Here is an 18887-nt window from a genome sequence, read left to right on the forward strand (position 1 = left end):
AAGGCATATGGGTAATCATTTTGAATTTCAGAATGCAGAAGTATGTAAAATGACAAAGATATTCGTTAGAACTTAGAAATCATGTTTTCAGACAATATTTCATTTACATGTACATGGAAGTACTAGTATACAACACTACATAATCAGGCATTTCATAGTCAAGCAAAAACTACATTCTGTCATAGTTTATGTTCCCATAACAATGTTAGGGCTGGTAGCCATATTTAATTTCAAAATGCATGTGTACATGTACATGTACGTATGTATGGCACAAGATATAAATTTTGCTAGACTTTAGAAATCATGATTTCAGACCATATTTAATTCACACGTCAAAATTACATGCATTTTATGGCCAAAAGTGCTCAAGTGCTATAGGAAAAATTATTTTCCCCTGCTTGCGTTTAACATACCGGTAATACAAAATTTTAATAGGCTTCTATGTATGTGGCCATTTTGAAATATAGATTTAAATTGATTACCCAAATGGCAGAAGAAATTCATATATTTCATTATGAATCATGCTTTCAGAGAAATTCAGACAACATTTCACTCACACAACACAATTACACGGGAGGCATGCAAACCTTAATTCTGTACACCATTTGTTCCCATTCACATTTTACATAAAACTGGGAAATGGGCCCATGGCGGTCATTTTGAAATACCTGGCAGAAGAAATCTTGTTAGAAATCATGTTTTCATACAATATTTTAATAATTTCATAGATCACAATTATTTGCATTATAGTGCTCATTGTTTGAAAATTAGTACATGTATTTCCCATTGGGGCAGTCATTTTTATCAAGATAATAAAGCCTTTCATCCCAAAATTATGCCGTTTTGACAGCATTTCACTCCTGCATCACAATTACAGCACTCGTATAAGCATACATTTTAAAGTCAATGTGTGTGCAATTTTGTGATTTCCGTGGCTAATTTGCATGTTTTGGCAGCCATATTGGATTTTGCCCATTTGCGGTAAATGCTTAAAGGAGAATGAAACCATTGGAACAAGATAGCTTGTGTGAAAACAGAAAATCAAAGAAACAGATCAACAAAAGTTTGAGAAAAATCGGACAAATAATGAGAAAGTTATGAGCATTTGAATATTGCGATCACTATTGCTATGGAGATAGCAAATTGGCAATGCGACAAAGATGTGTGCTGTCACTGATGAACAACTCTCCCCATTACTTTAGTATATATTTCACTTGAATTGCCTCTTTTATCACATCTATCTATAGATCATGTGTTCTTTCTACATGAGGGCATGTAATACATATTTTTTAAGAATACATAATGGATAAAGAGTTTGTATCATTGTAAGAAAAAGCAAAAAGAGACATTTTGAGGGTCTTTTATAGTCCACCAAAGGAAAAGTTGTTCATCAGTGACATCACACATCCTTGTCGCATTGCCAATGTGAGGATCTCCATAGCATTAGTGATTGCAATATTCAAATGCTCATAACTTTCTCCTTATTTGTCCGATTTTTCTCAAACTTTCTTTATTCTTATTCTTTGATTTTTCTGTTTCTACACAAGTCTATTTTTTCCAAAGGTTTCATTCCCCTATCGGAAAGGTTACACGAGTGGCATCATTCAGATTTGGAATCTGCACCCACAAATTGATAAGATTTGTATAAAACCAGTAAATCAATAATGTGGAGCTCATTCAAAATCTAGCAACAAAATGTAACACAATTTTTAATTTCAGCCCAGTTTACACTGCCGTGAATAAGTACATATTGGTGCCGTAAATTGGGGAAACCGAATTGAAAATGATGAAGAAATTACTAGAAAAAAACATTTTTGTGATTTATGAATAAATTTCATACAATGTAAATTAGCATAAATAATTTTCTAGTCAAAATGTATAATTTCTGGGTAGAGCCTTGGTGAAACTCATGTACATGTACATGTACAATGTACTGTAGCTCTCACATGGCACAAAAAAAATTGAAATCAGTCAACAAATAAATAAGCATTTTTTGAGTTTTGAAAAATATGGGCAAGTCCAAGAATTCGCGCGCGTTACGTATGGGACATTTCAGAGGCTTCAATGACCTGAAAAATAGTGTTAATTGACTTTGATTAGATTGAATACCCTCTTGATGGTAGACATCTAGGAGAAGAATAATCATGGAAAAAATGGTGGCATATGACCTCGACCTTGACCTTTTAGGGAGAAAAGATGGGCCGTTACGTATGGGACGCAGAAAAAAGACAATTTTTAAAACAATTTTTACAAGTTGAGAATTCTCTGAAAGTATTTCATTTGACAACTTGTAACTCAGTGTGATAGAAGTCACAATACTCTAGTATATCTTAGGCAAGTTTCATGTCATGAGCCAAATCCCTCTAATTACAGACTCTAATTAAACAAATTAATTACATGTTACGTATGGGACAGTTACGTATGGGACATTTTGTCCCCATAGACAATGTACACAATTTCCCCATAATTAAAAAATTGAAATAATTTAAAATATGGAAATAACAAAAGAGTTTCTGTCTTTTAAAATGTTCTATTGAAACATATTTGATATGACTGAAAAGGAAATTAGCCATTTCCACATTTTTTTCCTTGTTTTTCATGGTTTCATGAATTTCTTATGTATTTCTATTGTTTTTTATTTTATTCATATTTTCCATTTTCACAATTTTTTCGCTTCAATTGTTTTCATTAATCAGTATTCATAACAAATCAGTCTTTAAAAACTAAAGAAAAGGTAAATAATCACTTTTTAGAGCACTCTTGAAATTTGTTTTTCTCCATTCACTTTGTACACAAATCTCCCCATTGACATTGTGTGTAAATGTCCCATACGTAACATGTTGTCCCATACGTAACAATTTTTTAATTAACTTTTAATTAAAAAGTAAACTCTATTTTTGAAACTTTTTGGGGCATAACATTTTCATACTTTATAAATTAGAACTTCCCAGAGATGCAACAATACAAGTATTGTATTATGAGAAATAACTTAAAAAAACATCCTCAAAATGTTACGTATGGGACATTCCGTCCTTGGACAAGACCTAATTTGCATAATTAATTAGATGACATCACTTTTTTTCCCCCATAAGTAATAAGATGTTAGGGGGTCCATGTCCCACCTATGACTAAATCTCACAAGTTTTGTTTTTATTTTCTATGAGTTTTTATAATTGTCCCATACGTAACGCCCATTTTACCAATTATGCAAATTAGGTGCCCCAAATTAGCATAAATATGCATATTATCAAATTTTTCTTAATGAAATTTTAAAATTCAACATGTGGGCTTTCTTACCCCACCAAAATAACTTCTTAAATTAAAGATGAAATTTTGCCTTCTAGGGTGACCTTTTCTTGGACTTGCCCATATGCATGAATTAGCATATTTTAATAAGTTTCAAAATTCTGAGTAGAAATGTTGTATCCCTACTAGAGATATCATACATGTATTGTACATGTATAAAGCAAACAAAGGATAATTTTTTGTGATTTATGAATAAATCTTAGAATAAATTTCTAGTCAAAATTTCAAAATTCAGTGTGAAGGTTTGGTGACCCTCATTGTACATAGCTCTACCAGATGGAGAAAAAAAAAAAAAAATTGGTCAGCCAGAAGTCACATTTTTTGTGATTATGAATAAATTTTGCATAATAGCATCAATAATTTTCTATTCAAAATTTCAAAATGTGTAGAAGTTTGGTGAACCTCATGAAGCTCCACCAGATGGAAGAAAAAAAATCAAAATCAGTCAACAAATAAAGAAGCATTTTATCTTAATTTAGAAAAATATGCATAAATAATTCTAGAAAATGGAGTTTAATGCACATGTGCACATGTATGTGATTTGTGCCTTTTTCAAGACAAAAAAAAAAAAAATTGGTCAGCAAGAAGTCACATTTTTTGTGATTATGAATAAATTTTACATAATACTGTAGCATCAATAATTTTCTATTCAAAATTCTGTGAAGTTTGGTGAACCTCATGAAGCTCCACCAGATGGAAGAAAAAAAATCAAAATCAGTCAACAAAGAAGAAGCATTTTATCTTAATTTAGAAAAATATGCATAAATAATCCTAAAAAATGGAGTTTAATACGCATGTGCACATGCATGTGATCTTGTGTTTTTTTTCCAGTCGACGATGTGCACTCATCACTCCTAAAAAATGTAATCAAATGTCCATTGTCTCTGAAATCAAAAGCTACAAATATACATATATAAAACTGTTGAAACAATAGAATACATTAGAAATTCGTGAAACAATAATCAGAAAATAGCACACTTGTATTTTCATTTGGTCATACAAAGTACAAAGGAAATGATAATTCTCACTGGTAAAAAAAAATCCCTGTACAAACATAACAATACTAAAGTTGAAAAAGAGCTTGTAATTTATCAGAAAAACAGAGAAATACATTAGAAAATACAAAAACAATACTTTAAACAAATTCATTTAGGAAATGATCTACATTATGATAATGCTGTTTTAATGCAACTAAATTATATAAATTATCTATCATGATCACCTTCACTTGGCAAAAAAAAGAGGCGAGTAATTATTATTTTGCATAATTAGAAGAATTAGAATAAATTATTTTATACATATTATTATTAAGAAAAATTACAAAGCAACATGATAACACATCAATTTTGAGCTTTCTTCACATTTCCACGATACCAAAACTACCTCAAAAACAAAGAAATTAAAGTCTGTTGAAGACTTGGTTTCAAAATGGTCACAAATATCGGTTCTGTATATTCCATTGACTTTAATTTACAGACAAGAACACAATCACAAATTTGGTCGAATATATGCACAACCTAAACTGGAATAACTTTATACATGTTATAATTTCCTTTGATGAAAATTTGAGTTCTTGGACTTGGTAATGACTCATTTAATGGTATTTGAAAGCAGAAAGGTCTTTAATTTGAGCAAGCTTTAAATGATACCAAATTTATTGATATTTGTTGATTTTTGGGGGGTCACATACCTAGGGCTAGGCTACACTACACTACACTACAGGGTAGCATACAGAGCATCAAGAACCTCGCACAACCGATCTAATTTCGCCGTTGATTTCGCGCATGTGCTACTCGAATTTAAAAAAAGGAGTTGTGAAATATTACCTATTCCTTTGTGTGCAACGGAAATCACAAGGCCTATACCGAGCCTGCCAAATTTGAGCAGGTTTGACGATGCGCGTTAAACACGAGTGACTATTTACCATTACTTTTTCATAACAATTAATAAATCCACTTGCCTTTTAAAAGCCTGGAAAATAGAAAACACTTCAGTATCAAATTGGCACTATCTCTAATGTTTCTCACATTAAAAACTCACTTTGATAGAAATCTTGAAAATACACGTGAAATCATTCAAGTGTTCTTGGTTTCTGCGACTTCGCTGCTCAGCATGCATCAACGAACGTAGAGGGCCAGCGGTGGGGATCTTGCAAACCAAAATTGAATGCAGTCTGCTGCTATTTTATTTATAAAATGCAGCTGCTGGAGATCGAAATGCCCTTCATTTGGGGCAAATTTGTATGGGGCGCCAAGTGTCCGCCAGTATATTCTGTGCAATTCAAGCAATTCCGTACACAAAATGTGTTTTTATTCAGACAAAATCTTTTCGTCATGACGCTGTTTTATTTCGTACACGAAATTTATTTTGTGTCACAAAAATTAATTTTGTCTCAACGAAAAAAATTTCGTCTAGACGAAATGTGATTGCGTCCACAAACTTTTTTTGGCGTGCCATACTCCGTCCAATTCACGCCATTCCGTACACAAAAGTTTTTTTGTTCATATGAAAATGATTTCGTCATGATGCAATTTTATTTCGTATACGAAATTATTCTTGTCACACAAAAAAATTTTCGTCGAGACAAAATGTAATTTCGTCCACAAAATTTATTTCGTACACACGAAATGAATTTTGATCTAACGAAATGGCACCCAAGTGTTCAAAGGAAAATTCTGTAGGAAAATTTGTGTTTCACTCCAACGAAATCATTTCGTCATGATGCAGTGTGATTTCGTATACGAAATTTATTTTGTGTCACACTTATAATCAATTTCGTCGAGACGGAATAAAATTGCGTCCTCAAAATTCATTTCGTTGCGATGCGAATATCTATTCCGTCGATGAAATGATTTTGTGTCACATCACAAAAAATTCTGTCGACGAAATGATTTTGTGTCACATCACAAAAAATTCTGTCCATGTAAAATAATTCTGTCTCCTCTTTCTGGCAGGGTATATGAGATCGTCGCTGATTGGCTGCACCTTGCTCAAGCCGATCTTCGATCGATCGCGATATCCGGCCGCGGGACGGTCACACTCACAGGTCGGCACGTTGGTGAACCTTGATCCTGTTTAGCTTAGATTTCACGTTATCATGGTTATTCATGCCAACAAGAGCTGCAAACAACTTCTCTAATTAGTAGAATGTGGACGGACATTGCATTCGTAAGTTCAGCTATGTTTGAATTACGTTGAAAACAAAATGGGAAATCGTAGTGGTTGCCATACCTGCTACTTTCATTTGCAAGAAGCTGTGTACTGTAAAAATTATAGTCCCATGTATTCAAGTTTGTGTACTGTAGTCAGACAAAGGGGGGGGGGGGGGGGGGGGGGATTGGTCTTTTCTGCACACCTAAAATGGTGAGGAATTATACAGGCTGAAGATATTTTGGCCTAGAACTTAGCAAATAATGTAAAATTCATACAGAGCAAAATGCTGAAAATTTCATTGAAATCAGATGACAAATATTTTTTTTTAATTTGAAATAACAAATTTATTCAACAGTTTGGGCATGTTGGGCGGGCTTGGCCGCAACTTGGCGCAAGTTTACCCAGCCTCACTAACCTCGTACCCGGGGCGGGGCACTTGACACAAATAAGGGTTGGGGGTGTGCCGCAGGAGAGACAAAAACGGGGGCCTTGGGCTTGGAGCGGGAGTATTGTAAAAAGGAGGGTCCTCGGAACGGGGTTTGGAACTAAAATTTTGTGAAATGGGGGTCCTTGGAAGTTGGAACGGATCGATCGCCAGCGTGTGAGTACGTGCGTATGCATCCTATGGAACGGGCATCCGTGATGCAGCTAGCGCAGCCTCCGCCGGGTGCGCTCGCTCAGAGACGATGGTCGGACAGCGCTCTGTGGCCGCTTTTCACCAAAATTGCAGCAGATCAATGCGACCGGAATGGCGTAACGAAAAAATGCGAAGCTTTGGAGCAAATTTCTTTTTTCTAGATAAGAACAAAATGCTTTGCCTTGGAGCAGCTTTCTTTGTTTTTTTCTCAATAAGACAAAAATGCTATGCCTTGGCTTGGAACGGAAATTTGGGTGTAAAAATGGGGGTCCCCTCCGCGGCACATACCCACTATGCATTATATACTGAGTGCCCCCCCCCCCGGGCCTCGTACTAGTGTGAGTGCCCTAGCCTACTCCACTTACACGTATTGCGATGTTTCAGTCTTGATTCAGGCCCTCTTCAAATTCAGCTCCTCTGTAATTATGCTCTCGCAGACAAAGTCCGGAGGGGCCGGGCATTAAGCGTTCCACCTGTCCATTGATTTGCCTGCCTCCCCCCCCCACCCCCACTTGGTTTCAGTGCAATAAATTGAAATATATTTGATTGTTTTTTTTTTAAATTTAGGTGTGTTGGTAGATGACACTCTAGGCACCGTGCCTATTAATTCCTGTGTTAAAAAAGTGAGTGCACGCGAATTAAAAGTTGGACTTAAATTACTAGATTTTAACATGGAACTCCATTAAGAAAACTATTTTTAATTAGTCCCTAGATACTACTTCTTTTCTTGGGGTATTGAAGCCTATTCGTCCAGAACTTGCTCAACTTTTGCGACTAGCCTTGTCGCCATAGGGTTGTACACATCCTCGTTTAATACTGATTGTCACGTGACACGGCAATGTGTGTGTGTGTGTGTCGTTAGGCTGTTTGGCCTGTATTCAAGGCGTTCTATCCGTTATGATTTTATATTGAAGCAGAATACATCAGGTATAGGCCCATGTCAAGTCAAATCGATACAGGGATCGAGGAGGGGGGAGGGGTAGAGCAAAAAATTCCCAGTCACATGGTATGAAAATGATATTTTTAATGATTGTTCATGCATTAGGGCAAACCCCTGTGTGGCAGGAGCATGATGAGTAAAAAAAATGAAATAGTAGAAAGAAAGAGGCCGAAACATATGGCACGTGGGAATAAAGTTGCTTTATATGTTCCAAGCGAATGAAGCAAGCGAGAAAAAACCTTTCGTGCAAATCTAAATTTGAGACAGATATCTTACCTTACACTTTTCCTAATTTTGGTTTCTTTAATTCCTTCATTTTTTTATATCTTGGTTGTACGTAGAACATTCGGGGGGCATGCACTGGGCATAACCCTGGCTTGTGTACCCCAGTGCTAAATCAGCAGGTGGGTTTTGATATCTCTGGATCTTTAGCAATTTTAAAACTTTTTATAGTTGTAATGGATGAGAAAATCCCTGCAATCTGATTGGTTGAGAGCAATGCAAAAATTTTACTGGGCTGCATGAACGATATCCCGATAATCAAAACGCAACGATATCCACTGTAAACAAGCAATCGTCCGAAAAGGTCAGTAGGGGTGCCGTGGCCTAGTGGTCTAAGGCGCCTGGCTATACATTGAAAGTCCGGGGTTCGATCCCCGGCCGCGGCACCTATGCCCGTGAGCAAGGCATTTAATCTACAATGCTCTTTTATCCTGCTTTCAAATAAATGGAAATGCTGTATGCATTATTGGTAACTAGGTGTGCACTTGTTTAAAAAAAAAAAAAAAAAATCGTCCGAAAAGGTCATTGTGATGTCATCGCGCGTACTGTTACCGTCGCTTGTTTATGTCAAAATTTGAATTTCGATCAAAGCAGAATGAATCAAAGGATGCAAAATGATCTGTAAGTACAAATACGGTACCGTAATTGTCATTGGGATTAAAACTGCCCACATACTCGTTAGTTGAGAAGTCCAGACATACATGTACGATCTAACGTTAGATCTATACTGCCCTGGGCTGGCTGTGCACAGCGAAATATCCACTGCAGGCCCAGGCAGGCGCTGGCCCGGCGCGGCCCGCATACACACACACAGCTACATGTATTGGAGGTCGGAGGCTGCCTCAACTGCTCAAGATATAGTCAATGCAAAGCTGTATCTGGCATTTTGGGTATAACAATATCTTTGTGGCAACATTATCCAGTTAAGCCCATATTTATGTTGTCCAGGGTTATCAAAGTGTCTGCGCTCTGCATTAGATTTTGGAATTTTCATGCATCGATCCGGTAAATAAATCATGCGTCCAGTAAATAAATCATGCGTCCGGTAAAAAAAATCATGTGTCGGTAAATTAAATTTACCGGACGCATGAAATTATCATGCATCCAGTAAATCATTAATTTTTGTGGTTTATTAAAAAAAAAATTCCATTCTATAAAACAGATGATGCATGGGTTTCTTTCGTGGGTCAGTGGAACTGTGTGCATGTGGTTACCTTGTACACAGAGTTCCTACTGACCCACTCTAACGCATCATTTGTATATAGATGGCTACTATTTTTTTATTAAATCGCGAGTGTAGACCTAAATGTAATTATAGAAAAACATTTCGTTAAGGTTTTGACCCCCCCCCATAAAAGAAGGAAAAACAATTATAAATGAAGTTATAATATACACCCTTTAATGATTTCGCTTTTTCTTCTCTCTTTTCCCCTCCTTTTTTTGGGGGGGGGACCTTTCGTTTATTTCCCAGTCTTCCCTTTCTCCCCCCCCTCTCTTCTTTTTCTTTCCTTTTCTCTTATCTGGATTTTTTTTCCGGTGAAATCCACTAGGGATCAAGGGCCAGCCTGCATGCCCCTGCAGCGGTTTACGCCTCTGCCGTGGTATACGCATGATCTTAACCCTAAAAAGACTGAATCAGCCCCCCCCTCGACATTTTTCGTGATAAATCCGCCGCGCAAATCTTTTTGACCGCGTTGCTCGCTGACTTTTTACTTTCAAGTCTCGCACAACTTTTGAGACCAAAATTGTGACCCCGGGTACACACTTTCGAAATTACGCAACATTTCGTTCGTGCATGCAGACCCAAAATTACTCAAAAACGTGAATTTGTGTACAAATCCAATACAAATAGTGTTTTTAGCCAAAATTCATAAATGTATTATTATTTTTCCTTTTACTGCTTAAAATCAATTTATTTTATCTTTTTCATGGTCAAAATAAAGTCCCTGACAATTTCCATTGAAAAAACAATGAAAAACAAAGTCGAAAAACAATGAAATACATAAGAAATTTAGAAAACAATAGAATACATAAGAAAATAAACATGATGTTGAAATTTTTAAAAATAAATTTGATCAGATGCCTATCTAGAGTAGGTGAAACAAAAATTAGCATTTCAGGGGCATTATTTTATTAATTAGAGCAAACTAATGATTTTACGCAAAAATTAGCATAATTAATGAAACATGAGATTTTTTGCATAATTTGATGTGATAATTTGGTAGATTATGCCATGGGTAATGTGTGCCAATTTTCGTCGCGATCGCGCAATCGACGTCCGAGATCATAAGGGGGCGCTAAATCCCCCCCCTCCCCAGTCTTCTTAGGCATCGAAATAGCCCAGTCTATTTAGGGTTAATCATGATTAAAACTAGAGGTAAATCCAAGATTTTCCAAAGTAGGGGGGGGGTGGGGTGAATTTTCTCAAGTACAATTAGACAACTCCAAAAAAGGTTCTCACTTAAAAACACCGGTCATTTTGTCTCACGTAAAGTGATGGTCACTAAAAATGAAAGTCATTTCGTTCGCGTGATATTCGGCAAGCTCCCCCAAAAAAATAAATAAGAAAAGGGAAAGTCATTTTGTCCATGTTATATTTGGCAACCCCCCCAAAAAAAAAATTAAAATTAAAAAAAGGTTTTAACTGTAATAATGATCGAAGGTAATTTTGTCTTGCGTAAAATTTGACAAATGAAAAATAAGATTGTCACTAAAAAAATGAATGTAATTTTGACCCACATAAAATTTGGCAAGCCCCCCCCCCCAAAAAAAATGAAAAGGTTTTAACAAGCAAAAAAAAGGCTAAAAAGAGAAAGAAGAGACAAGAATATGAACGAAATATATCCCCATTACAAATAATGCTGTGATCATCATGAGGGAGGGTCGCATAACTAATATAATTCCAAATATTTACTATAAATCTCAATAGGGGGATCGTGTAGAAATGTTCACCAACAGTGAGCATTAATATAATCCATTTTAATTTCAACTAATTTTATAAAGTATTAAATGTCTTCCCACCAAATGAAAGTCATATCGCATAACTCCAATTTGTATTAAGGCGTACATTTACCAAAGTCTTGAGTTTGAAATCAGATTCAGAACAGCATTGTCCAACCGGCAACCCATATTTTGGGTAATGTCGCCTATGAGGTCCAAACATTAACATTAATCATTGGTACTAGGAGTGTGTGTGTGTATTTTGAGTTTTTGACAGACGTATATCAATCAGGTTTGATTATTTACGTCTGGGACGACCTTTAATGTCACAATCCGAAAGACGTGATCAGGGCTCGAACCTCTGCATCAATGTGTAACTTCCCCACAGCTTGGAGTGGGTGACACCATAGGAGTGGATGACACCATAGTAATAATAATAATAATATTCCACATATTTATATAGCGCTTAATGCATCGGAACGACGTCTCTAAGAGACTAAGCGCTTTCCAGACTCAGTATTACCACGGTCATCAGAACCTTGTATGCCTGCGTACAATGTATGCACCTTCTCACTCCCTGGGGAGCACTCCAACAAGAGTTCCAAGACTCAATTGCTAGGCATACTACATTATACATAGGCTTTCACATCCTACCAGGTACCCATTTAACACCTGGTGGAGAGTGGCAAAGTGGATTAACGCCTTGCCAAAGGACGCTAGTCCATGGCGGGATTCGAACACACGACCCTCTGATAGTACAGGCCAAGTTTGAATTTGGAGTCGGCAGGTCAAAACACATTAAATATGCAATTTAGTTTCCGCATGATAATGTCTTTTTTATGAGTTATGAAATATTCTACTTATTTGAACAAATTTGGGTGTGTAGGTAGATGATACCAATACAGGCTAAGTTCGAATTCGGAATATGCTGGTCAAAGATCACAGCTCATTAAATATGCGAGTTGGATCCTCACGATATCTTATCAAAAGTCATCAGATTTTTTAAAATTTGGGTGTGTTGGTAGATGATGATGCACAGCATTTATATAGTGCCATATATCTGTTAAAGACATTCCAAGGCGTATTGGAGGAGCCAGCCAATCTGGGTCGCCTACAAGGGTGCGCACACAGAACTGTGACCCGCAGGTATCTCCTCCCAATTACTGGTTGGGGGTATCCGGGTGGACCACTACACTGGGTCATTAAATATGCGAGTTGGTTTCTTATAAAATAACATCAATATGAAATAATCACGTAGGCCTTATATAAAAAGTGCAAAGGCAAGCAATTTTTTTTCTTACTTTTTTTGGAACTTTTATATATGTATTTAGGATGTATTTTGTCCTGAAAATTTAACATTCTAGGCACCGTTTGTGATCCTGAACAAGATGTGTGTGTTCTAGATAATTACTGAGAATGCCAAGCACGAACATAATTTTTAATAAGTGTTCTAGCATGATCCTGTTAAGGACTGTTTAACCATGAGGATGGTACATATTTCAATAATGGGAATGCGAAGCACGAGCTGAAAATTGTTGACATTCCGACCTAAAAAAAATGGTCATTTGTTCTATGCACTAGATCATAAAATGATAGGTACGTAACTAAATAATTGATGCGAGTGCAAATTGGGAATTTGAGTGTGGCAAACTGATTCTGTTTGGTTCTGCTTGCGTAGACTGGGGCCGTTTCTCAACACCGTTAAGTCTTCTAACTTCTTAACTAAATTGGAAATAGTTAGCTACCTGTTAGCGAACTGTTTCACGAATCCCTCTTTGCCAAGATCGGGGACAACTTGACCAAATAGTTATGACATCTCCAAACCTGTCATAACTTACTTCTTTCTTAAGGGTCAAGTCCACCTCAGAAAAAATGTTGATTTGAATCAATGGAGAAAGACCAGACAAGCACAATGCTGAAAATTTCATCAAAATCGGATGTAAAATAATAAATTAATGACATTTCAAAGTTTCGCTTATTTTGAACAAAATAGTTATATTAACGAGCCAGTTACATTCAAATGAGAGAGTCGATGATGTCACTCACTATTTCTTTTGTTTTTTTTATTGTTTGAATTATACAATATTTCATTTTTTACAAATTTGACAATTAGGACCTCCTTGCCTGAAGCACAAAATGTTAAAATAATGTAATTCCACGTGTTCAGGGAGGAATGACACTTCATTTCACATGACAATGACGAGAAATAAAAATAATTCATATTTCATATAATAGATTACAAAAGAAATAGTGAGTGATGTCATCAGTTTCTCATTTGCATATCGACCGAGATGTGCATAACTGTTTTGTGAAATGAAGCGAAACTTTAGAATGCCATAACTTTCTTATTTTACATGCAATTTTGATGAAATTTTCAGTGTTATGGTTGTTGAATTTTTCTCTTTTTATTCAAATAAAGTTTTTGTTGGAGTGGACTTGTCCTTTATGTAGTGATATCATGTGGATAGACTGTGACATTCAAATGAGCCTCGAAATTTGAAAATTTTATTACGTAATAATTTAAAGAAAAATGAATTATATAGCAAACAAGTGGGATAAATCATTCAATAGTAATTGTAATGCACAGAAATTATAACAAGTGTTAATTTAAGGTAGTAAAATAATTGAATTGACAAAGATTCTACCACTTCAGGTCATCCATAATTGGACTCGTTTTCAGACCCTTATCAAAATTTTAATAAATTCTTCCTCTAATATACGCATAGCATTCATAAAATTGTGCGTTTAGGTATCTAAAGAGTTTAACAATCCATGATAATATATTTTTGATGATGTTTGGAATCCTGAAAATCTGTTTGATTATCATCATGTTAAAGGCAAAAAGAAGCTGCTGAAAACTGCTTATCTAAAAAAAAAAGAGCCAATGGAGTAAATTAGAGAGTCAAAAGGGGGCCTAAGCTTTCGATCCTAGCAGAATCTTCGTCGGAGGCAAAATGACAAACATATAAAGTGGAACAACCATGATATAGACCACAAACATCCAACAGCAACACTAGAAACCATCATGTTAGGAAGAAAGCCTTATGGTTTACTTACGTAAACTATTCAAATTTTATATCTTGGGATAAATATCTCAATGTCCACTTACATGTGATTTTTTTTATCATGATATGAATTAGTGTTAATTTCATTTCCTCAGAAATTTAATGCCCATGTCTGCATGTTTAAGTACTTTTTAAGCATATTTTGCCTCTATTTTTTGCAACTTTTGGAAAATTTGCTATTTTGTGACTAAGGCTACGTCTGGTATGTACTTTCCACCAATAGTATCAATATGATATTAATGGATTCTAGTTAATCCTTTTGGGTAATTTTGGAACTAATTCTGTGTTTGGTAGATAAATAGGACTAACTTGTCCAGGTGTTGAGAAACGGGCCCCTGCTGATGAGTAGGCCTAGAGTTTTTATGCCCTGCAGATGAAGCCCGGAGGGGGCATTAAGTGTTGCCCCTGTCAGCCCCCCCCCCTTGGTTTCCGCGCAATAACTTGAAAAACATTCAATGGATTTAAAAAAATTTGGTGTGTAGGTAGATGTCACCAAAATACAGGCTAAGTTCACAGCTCATTATGCAAGTTGGTTCAAAATTTATTTTTTTGATTATATTTATATGCGTATTGATTTCTGCATGATATTAAGTTCAATCATATTGAATGGATTTCTGATCGCGTTAACTGGGGCCCGGGTTGGCACGTTTTAACCAGTGTGTTTTAAAACACATTTTTTTTACTTGTGTGTTATAAATAAATCCTCTTTCTCTTCCCCCCTTTACTCTTTCTTGATTGCTTTGTCATGTTCCTCTTCTCCTGTTCAATCTTGCACAGCAATCAATATTAAGAATATCATTTTAACAAACAAATCTATGTGATTAGCTCACTTTTATCTACAATAAATTCGTAAACATGGCAGGGCCACACAACATTCAAGACTATTTTTGGAATGCATGCATGGTTACGCAGTTATGATATACACAAGTGCATATTATCAGATCCCGAATTGCTTAAAAACTTGATTTCATGTACAACTCAATGTGAGTCATTGCCAAAATTTGTATCTGTATCATTATTTTCAGAAATTGCTGAAAATTTCTATTAGTAATAAATTTGAAAATCTGTACATAAGAAAAATGAAAAAGTAAAAAAAAAACATTACCAGTAACCTACATAGACTGGGCTATTTCATTTCCTAAGAAGACTGGGGGGGGGGGGGGGCTTTATGATCTGGGCAGTCAATCATGGGATCACAGCGATGATTGGCAAACGCATTACCCATGGTATATTCTAAAAAACTATAATCAAATTTTGCCTAAATCTCATTGCTAATTTACGCGTAAAATCAAAAGTTTGCTCTAATTAACTAAATAATGCCCCTGAAATGATCACTTTTGGTTCACAGACTCAATATATTTCAACATCACACTTATTTTCTTATGTGTTTATTGTTGTTTCAATGGAAATAGTCGGGGACCATATTTGACCGTAAAAAAGTTGAAATTAATTGATTTTAATCAGTAAAAGGAAATATAATGGCACATTTATGAATTATGGCTAAAAACACTATTTCCATAGATTTGTACGCAAATTCACATTTTTCCAGCAACTTTTGGTCTGCATGCACTTCCAAAATGTTGTGTAATTTCGAAAGCACATACCAGGGGGTCGCAATTTTGGTCTCAAAAGTTGCGCGAGACTCGAAAAAGTGAGTGATGCGGTAAAAAAATTGTGCAGTGGATTTATTGCAAAATATGACAAGGGGGTAAATCAGCCCCCAGTCTCATAAGGGTTAAAAACATTATATAGGCCTACTGATTGTTTTTAATATACATTTGATCAGAATTCCTGAATTAAAAAAAATAAGTAGTTCAAGGGCTATATTTATAGGTTTGAATTGAATTTGTATTTTATGCCCTAAAATTGGTATAATTGATTCAAATGAAATAAAGCATATTGATTTACCCGAAATGAAATTAAGCTTTGAAACCCAATGTATATCAATTTTTCCATTGTGCAAATTCTCCTCGCCCCCCCCCCTCGATTGACAAGACTCAGGACACCTAGGGACAACACGTATATAATCATGTATTAGGAATGAAATGTCATATTACTTATAAAGTGTTTTTTTTTGTAGGCATTCAATTTCCATGATTTAGTAATTTGGGGGGAAATATCAACTTTTCTGTTCAAAATTCATAAACAAAATTGTGGTAATCTCTTATTAAAACATCAAGAACTGAAATCTTATTTTATTTAGTGTATAGTTTAATTGATTTACAGAAAATTGCATCATAAAACAATAAAAAAACATTTTGTACTACAATTCTGCGGGGGCATCTGTTTCCTTTGGACACGTCAAACTTTCTTAATTATGTGTAATTGATTCTATGACATGTGTTTACATTTGCTGCAGATTCCCATTCAGCCATTGGACTGAACCGGTACCAAGACCGGAACTGTAACACAGTAAGGATGGTCAATATGAAGCGAGCTTCATTGAATTCCTCCAAGAGCTCTGTACTCTGTTCTGATCATTTTGAAGATGCTTGCTTTGACCTGGGCAGACGATACGTCTTAAACAGGATGCTGTCCCAACCATATTTGATTTCCCGCCTCGTCTTCAGAAGGTACAGTGGATCTATATCATACATGCGTTCTAAAGAAATATATATTCTGTTTTATCTACCTTTGTTTTGATAGAACATTGCTTTAATTATTCAATTTTCAGTAGCAAAATAGAGATGAAAATTATCCTAATCAGGAGGATAACCATGGACCGGGGCCTATACTGTGTATTTACAGTAAACTACTAAATAAATATATTTTTTAAAATTTGGTTTAACTCATAATCCTGGGCTACTTTGAGATTGCATAGCCCAGGGAGGGGGAGGTGAGCTTTTTTGGTCCCCTCTTCAGATCTTGCCTCTGATCAAAACGAAAACCAATGCACACATCAACATCAATGTAATCTGCAAGCATGGAACTAAAGGTTACAGAATTCATTAAAATTTATTGTTAATAAATTATTTATTGTTAATAAATTAGTAATGCTAATTTATGCGTAATAGAGAATTCTTTGTTTTAAAGGTTAATCTCTAAAGAATTCCCGAAATTCTATGATTTCTAACAAAGTTGCTCAAAAATAAATGGTAAATGACATTTCTAATCTTATGTATTTTATTGTTTCTATAATTCCATATGTATTTCTTTGTTTTGGGGCCTTATGTATTTTATAGTTTTTTTAATGGGATCTGTTCATGGCACTATTCTGATTATAAAAAGCAAAGATTTGATTATTTTCAACCAATAAGTGCAAGAATAATGATAAATTTGTCAATTATGACTGAAAATAGAATTTCCATTGGATTAAATGTGTATACAAAATAATATTTTTGAGCAATTTTTGGTCCGACATAAACTCATAAAATGTTGCGTAACTGAATATCCGGGTGTCTCAAAAGCTCTGCAGAATTGACCAAAAAGTAATCATGGTACCTCATTTCTCATTGTGGACTTATCATGAAAAATGTGGATGGGGAGGGGAGCTTATTAAGCCCCCCCCCCCCGGGGCTAGATAGGGTTTATATATCATCATGTATATTTTTAAAAAAATTATCTTGTTGCAAGTCACTGCAAAAGGTTTGATTTCTAAACGAATATTGTTCTTCATGGATAATCGAATATTTGATTGAAAAATTATCTTTGAATAGTTATCTTTTCATTCTTGTATCTGTTTTTGTTCAATATTCTTTTTTCTTATTTTTTTATTAATTCGTCTCCTACAGAATTCACCCAAACCAAGGTATTTCCCAAAAGACTTTTCGATTCAGCAAACAACCTCCCAGATACTGCAAAGACACCAGTGCCAAAGTCTTCAGCACCTTAATTTCTCGAAGACCACTCCTACTGAATACCAGAAAGTCCAAGAGGGGTAAAGTGGAAGTCAACAACAATAATGGACTGTATTAAAACTTGGAGAAGAGGCTGAAAACCACACAGAAGTCCTACCTTATACATTACTTGCTTTTAAGTTTGGACAAACATTGATTTGCACAACTTTACAACAAAAAATTTACGCTGTGTGGATTCTGATTATTTAAAATAGCTCAATGAAAACGTTTATCACTGGGCATGTAACAAAAATGAATTCATTGAATTTGAAGATGTCTTACAGTATATTCATTCTGATTTGAATGTCAGAAGAGAAAAAAGTTTGTGAAAAGTAGGAATGACGGCAAGCTGACAGAAGAATAGAATACATGTAGGATAGACAAGGCCACAGTTATAAATGAGCTGTTGGATAGAGACAAAAAGATGAATTAAGAATGGGGGTGATAGAGAAATAGAGACAGGAATTGGGGAGCCTGTGATGAATGCCTGAGAAAGTAAAAATTACCATATTTTATTTTTTTAAGGATTTGAACAGTCAGGAAGAATGTGGTCTTTTTCTGTTGTTATTTCTCAAAATACTGGTATGTTTTGTGTACAGAAAGGGGTATAATCCTTTGCAATAATCACTCACAGAAAATATTAACTAATCAAAAGAAAAGTCAGATATTTCACCGATTTACAATTGTTCAGTCACTCTCATATCTAAAGTTACCCCCCCCCCCCATCA

General features: G+C 35.3%; 1 protein-coding gene across 2 annotated transcripts; it reads left to right on the forward strand.

Moving 5' to 3' along the window:
• Positions 1-6380: 6380 nt before the first annotated feature.
• Positions 6381-18697, forward strand: LOC121423823. 2 transcript variants are annotated; one of them, XR_005971314.1, is made up of 3 exons: positions 6381-6474; positions 16683-16896; positions 18055-18697. XR_005971314.1 is itself a non-coding variant. In XM_041619322.1 (3 exons), the coding sequence occupies exons 1-3, from the start codon at positions 8933-8935 to the stop codon at positions 18236-18238; spliced, it is 405 nt and encodes a 134-aa protein (XP_041475256.1). In that variant the 5' UTR covers positions 8858-8932; the 3' UTR covers positions 18239-18697. The 2 variants fall into 2 exon arrangements, 1 of the variants encoding a protein (XP_041475256.1); XM_041619322.1 differs by lacking the exon at positions 6381-6474 and adding an exon at positions 8858-8939.
• The last annotated feature ends 190 nt before the right edge of the window (positions 18698-18887 follow it).

The sequence above is a fragment of the Lytechinus variegatus genome, chromosome 11 (genome assembly GCF_018143015.1).
Source record: "Lytechinus variegatus isolate NC3 chromosome 11, Lvar_3.0, whole genome shotgun sequence".
Classification (NCBI taxonomy): domain Eukaryota; kingdom Metazoa; phylum Echinodermata; class Echinoidea; order Temnopleuroida; family Toxopneustidae; genus Lytechinus; species Lytechinus variegatus.

What these genes read in the sequence shown, in the direction of transcription:
- LOC121423823 (XM_041619322.1), top strand. An exon ending in TCCCGCCTCGTCTTCAGAAG is followed by an intron (nt 16,897 to 18,054) that starts GTACAGTGGATC and finishes CGTCTCCTACAG; the next exon opens with AATTCACCCAAACCAAGGTA.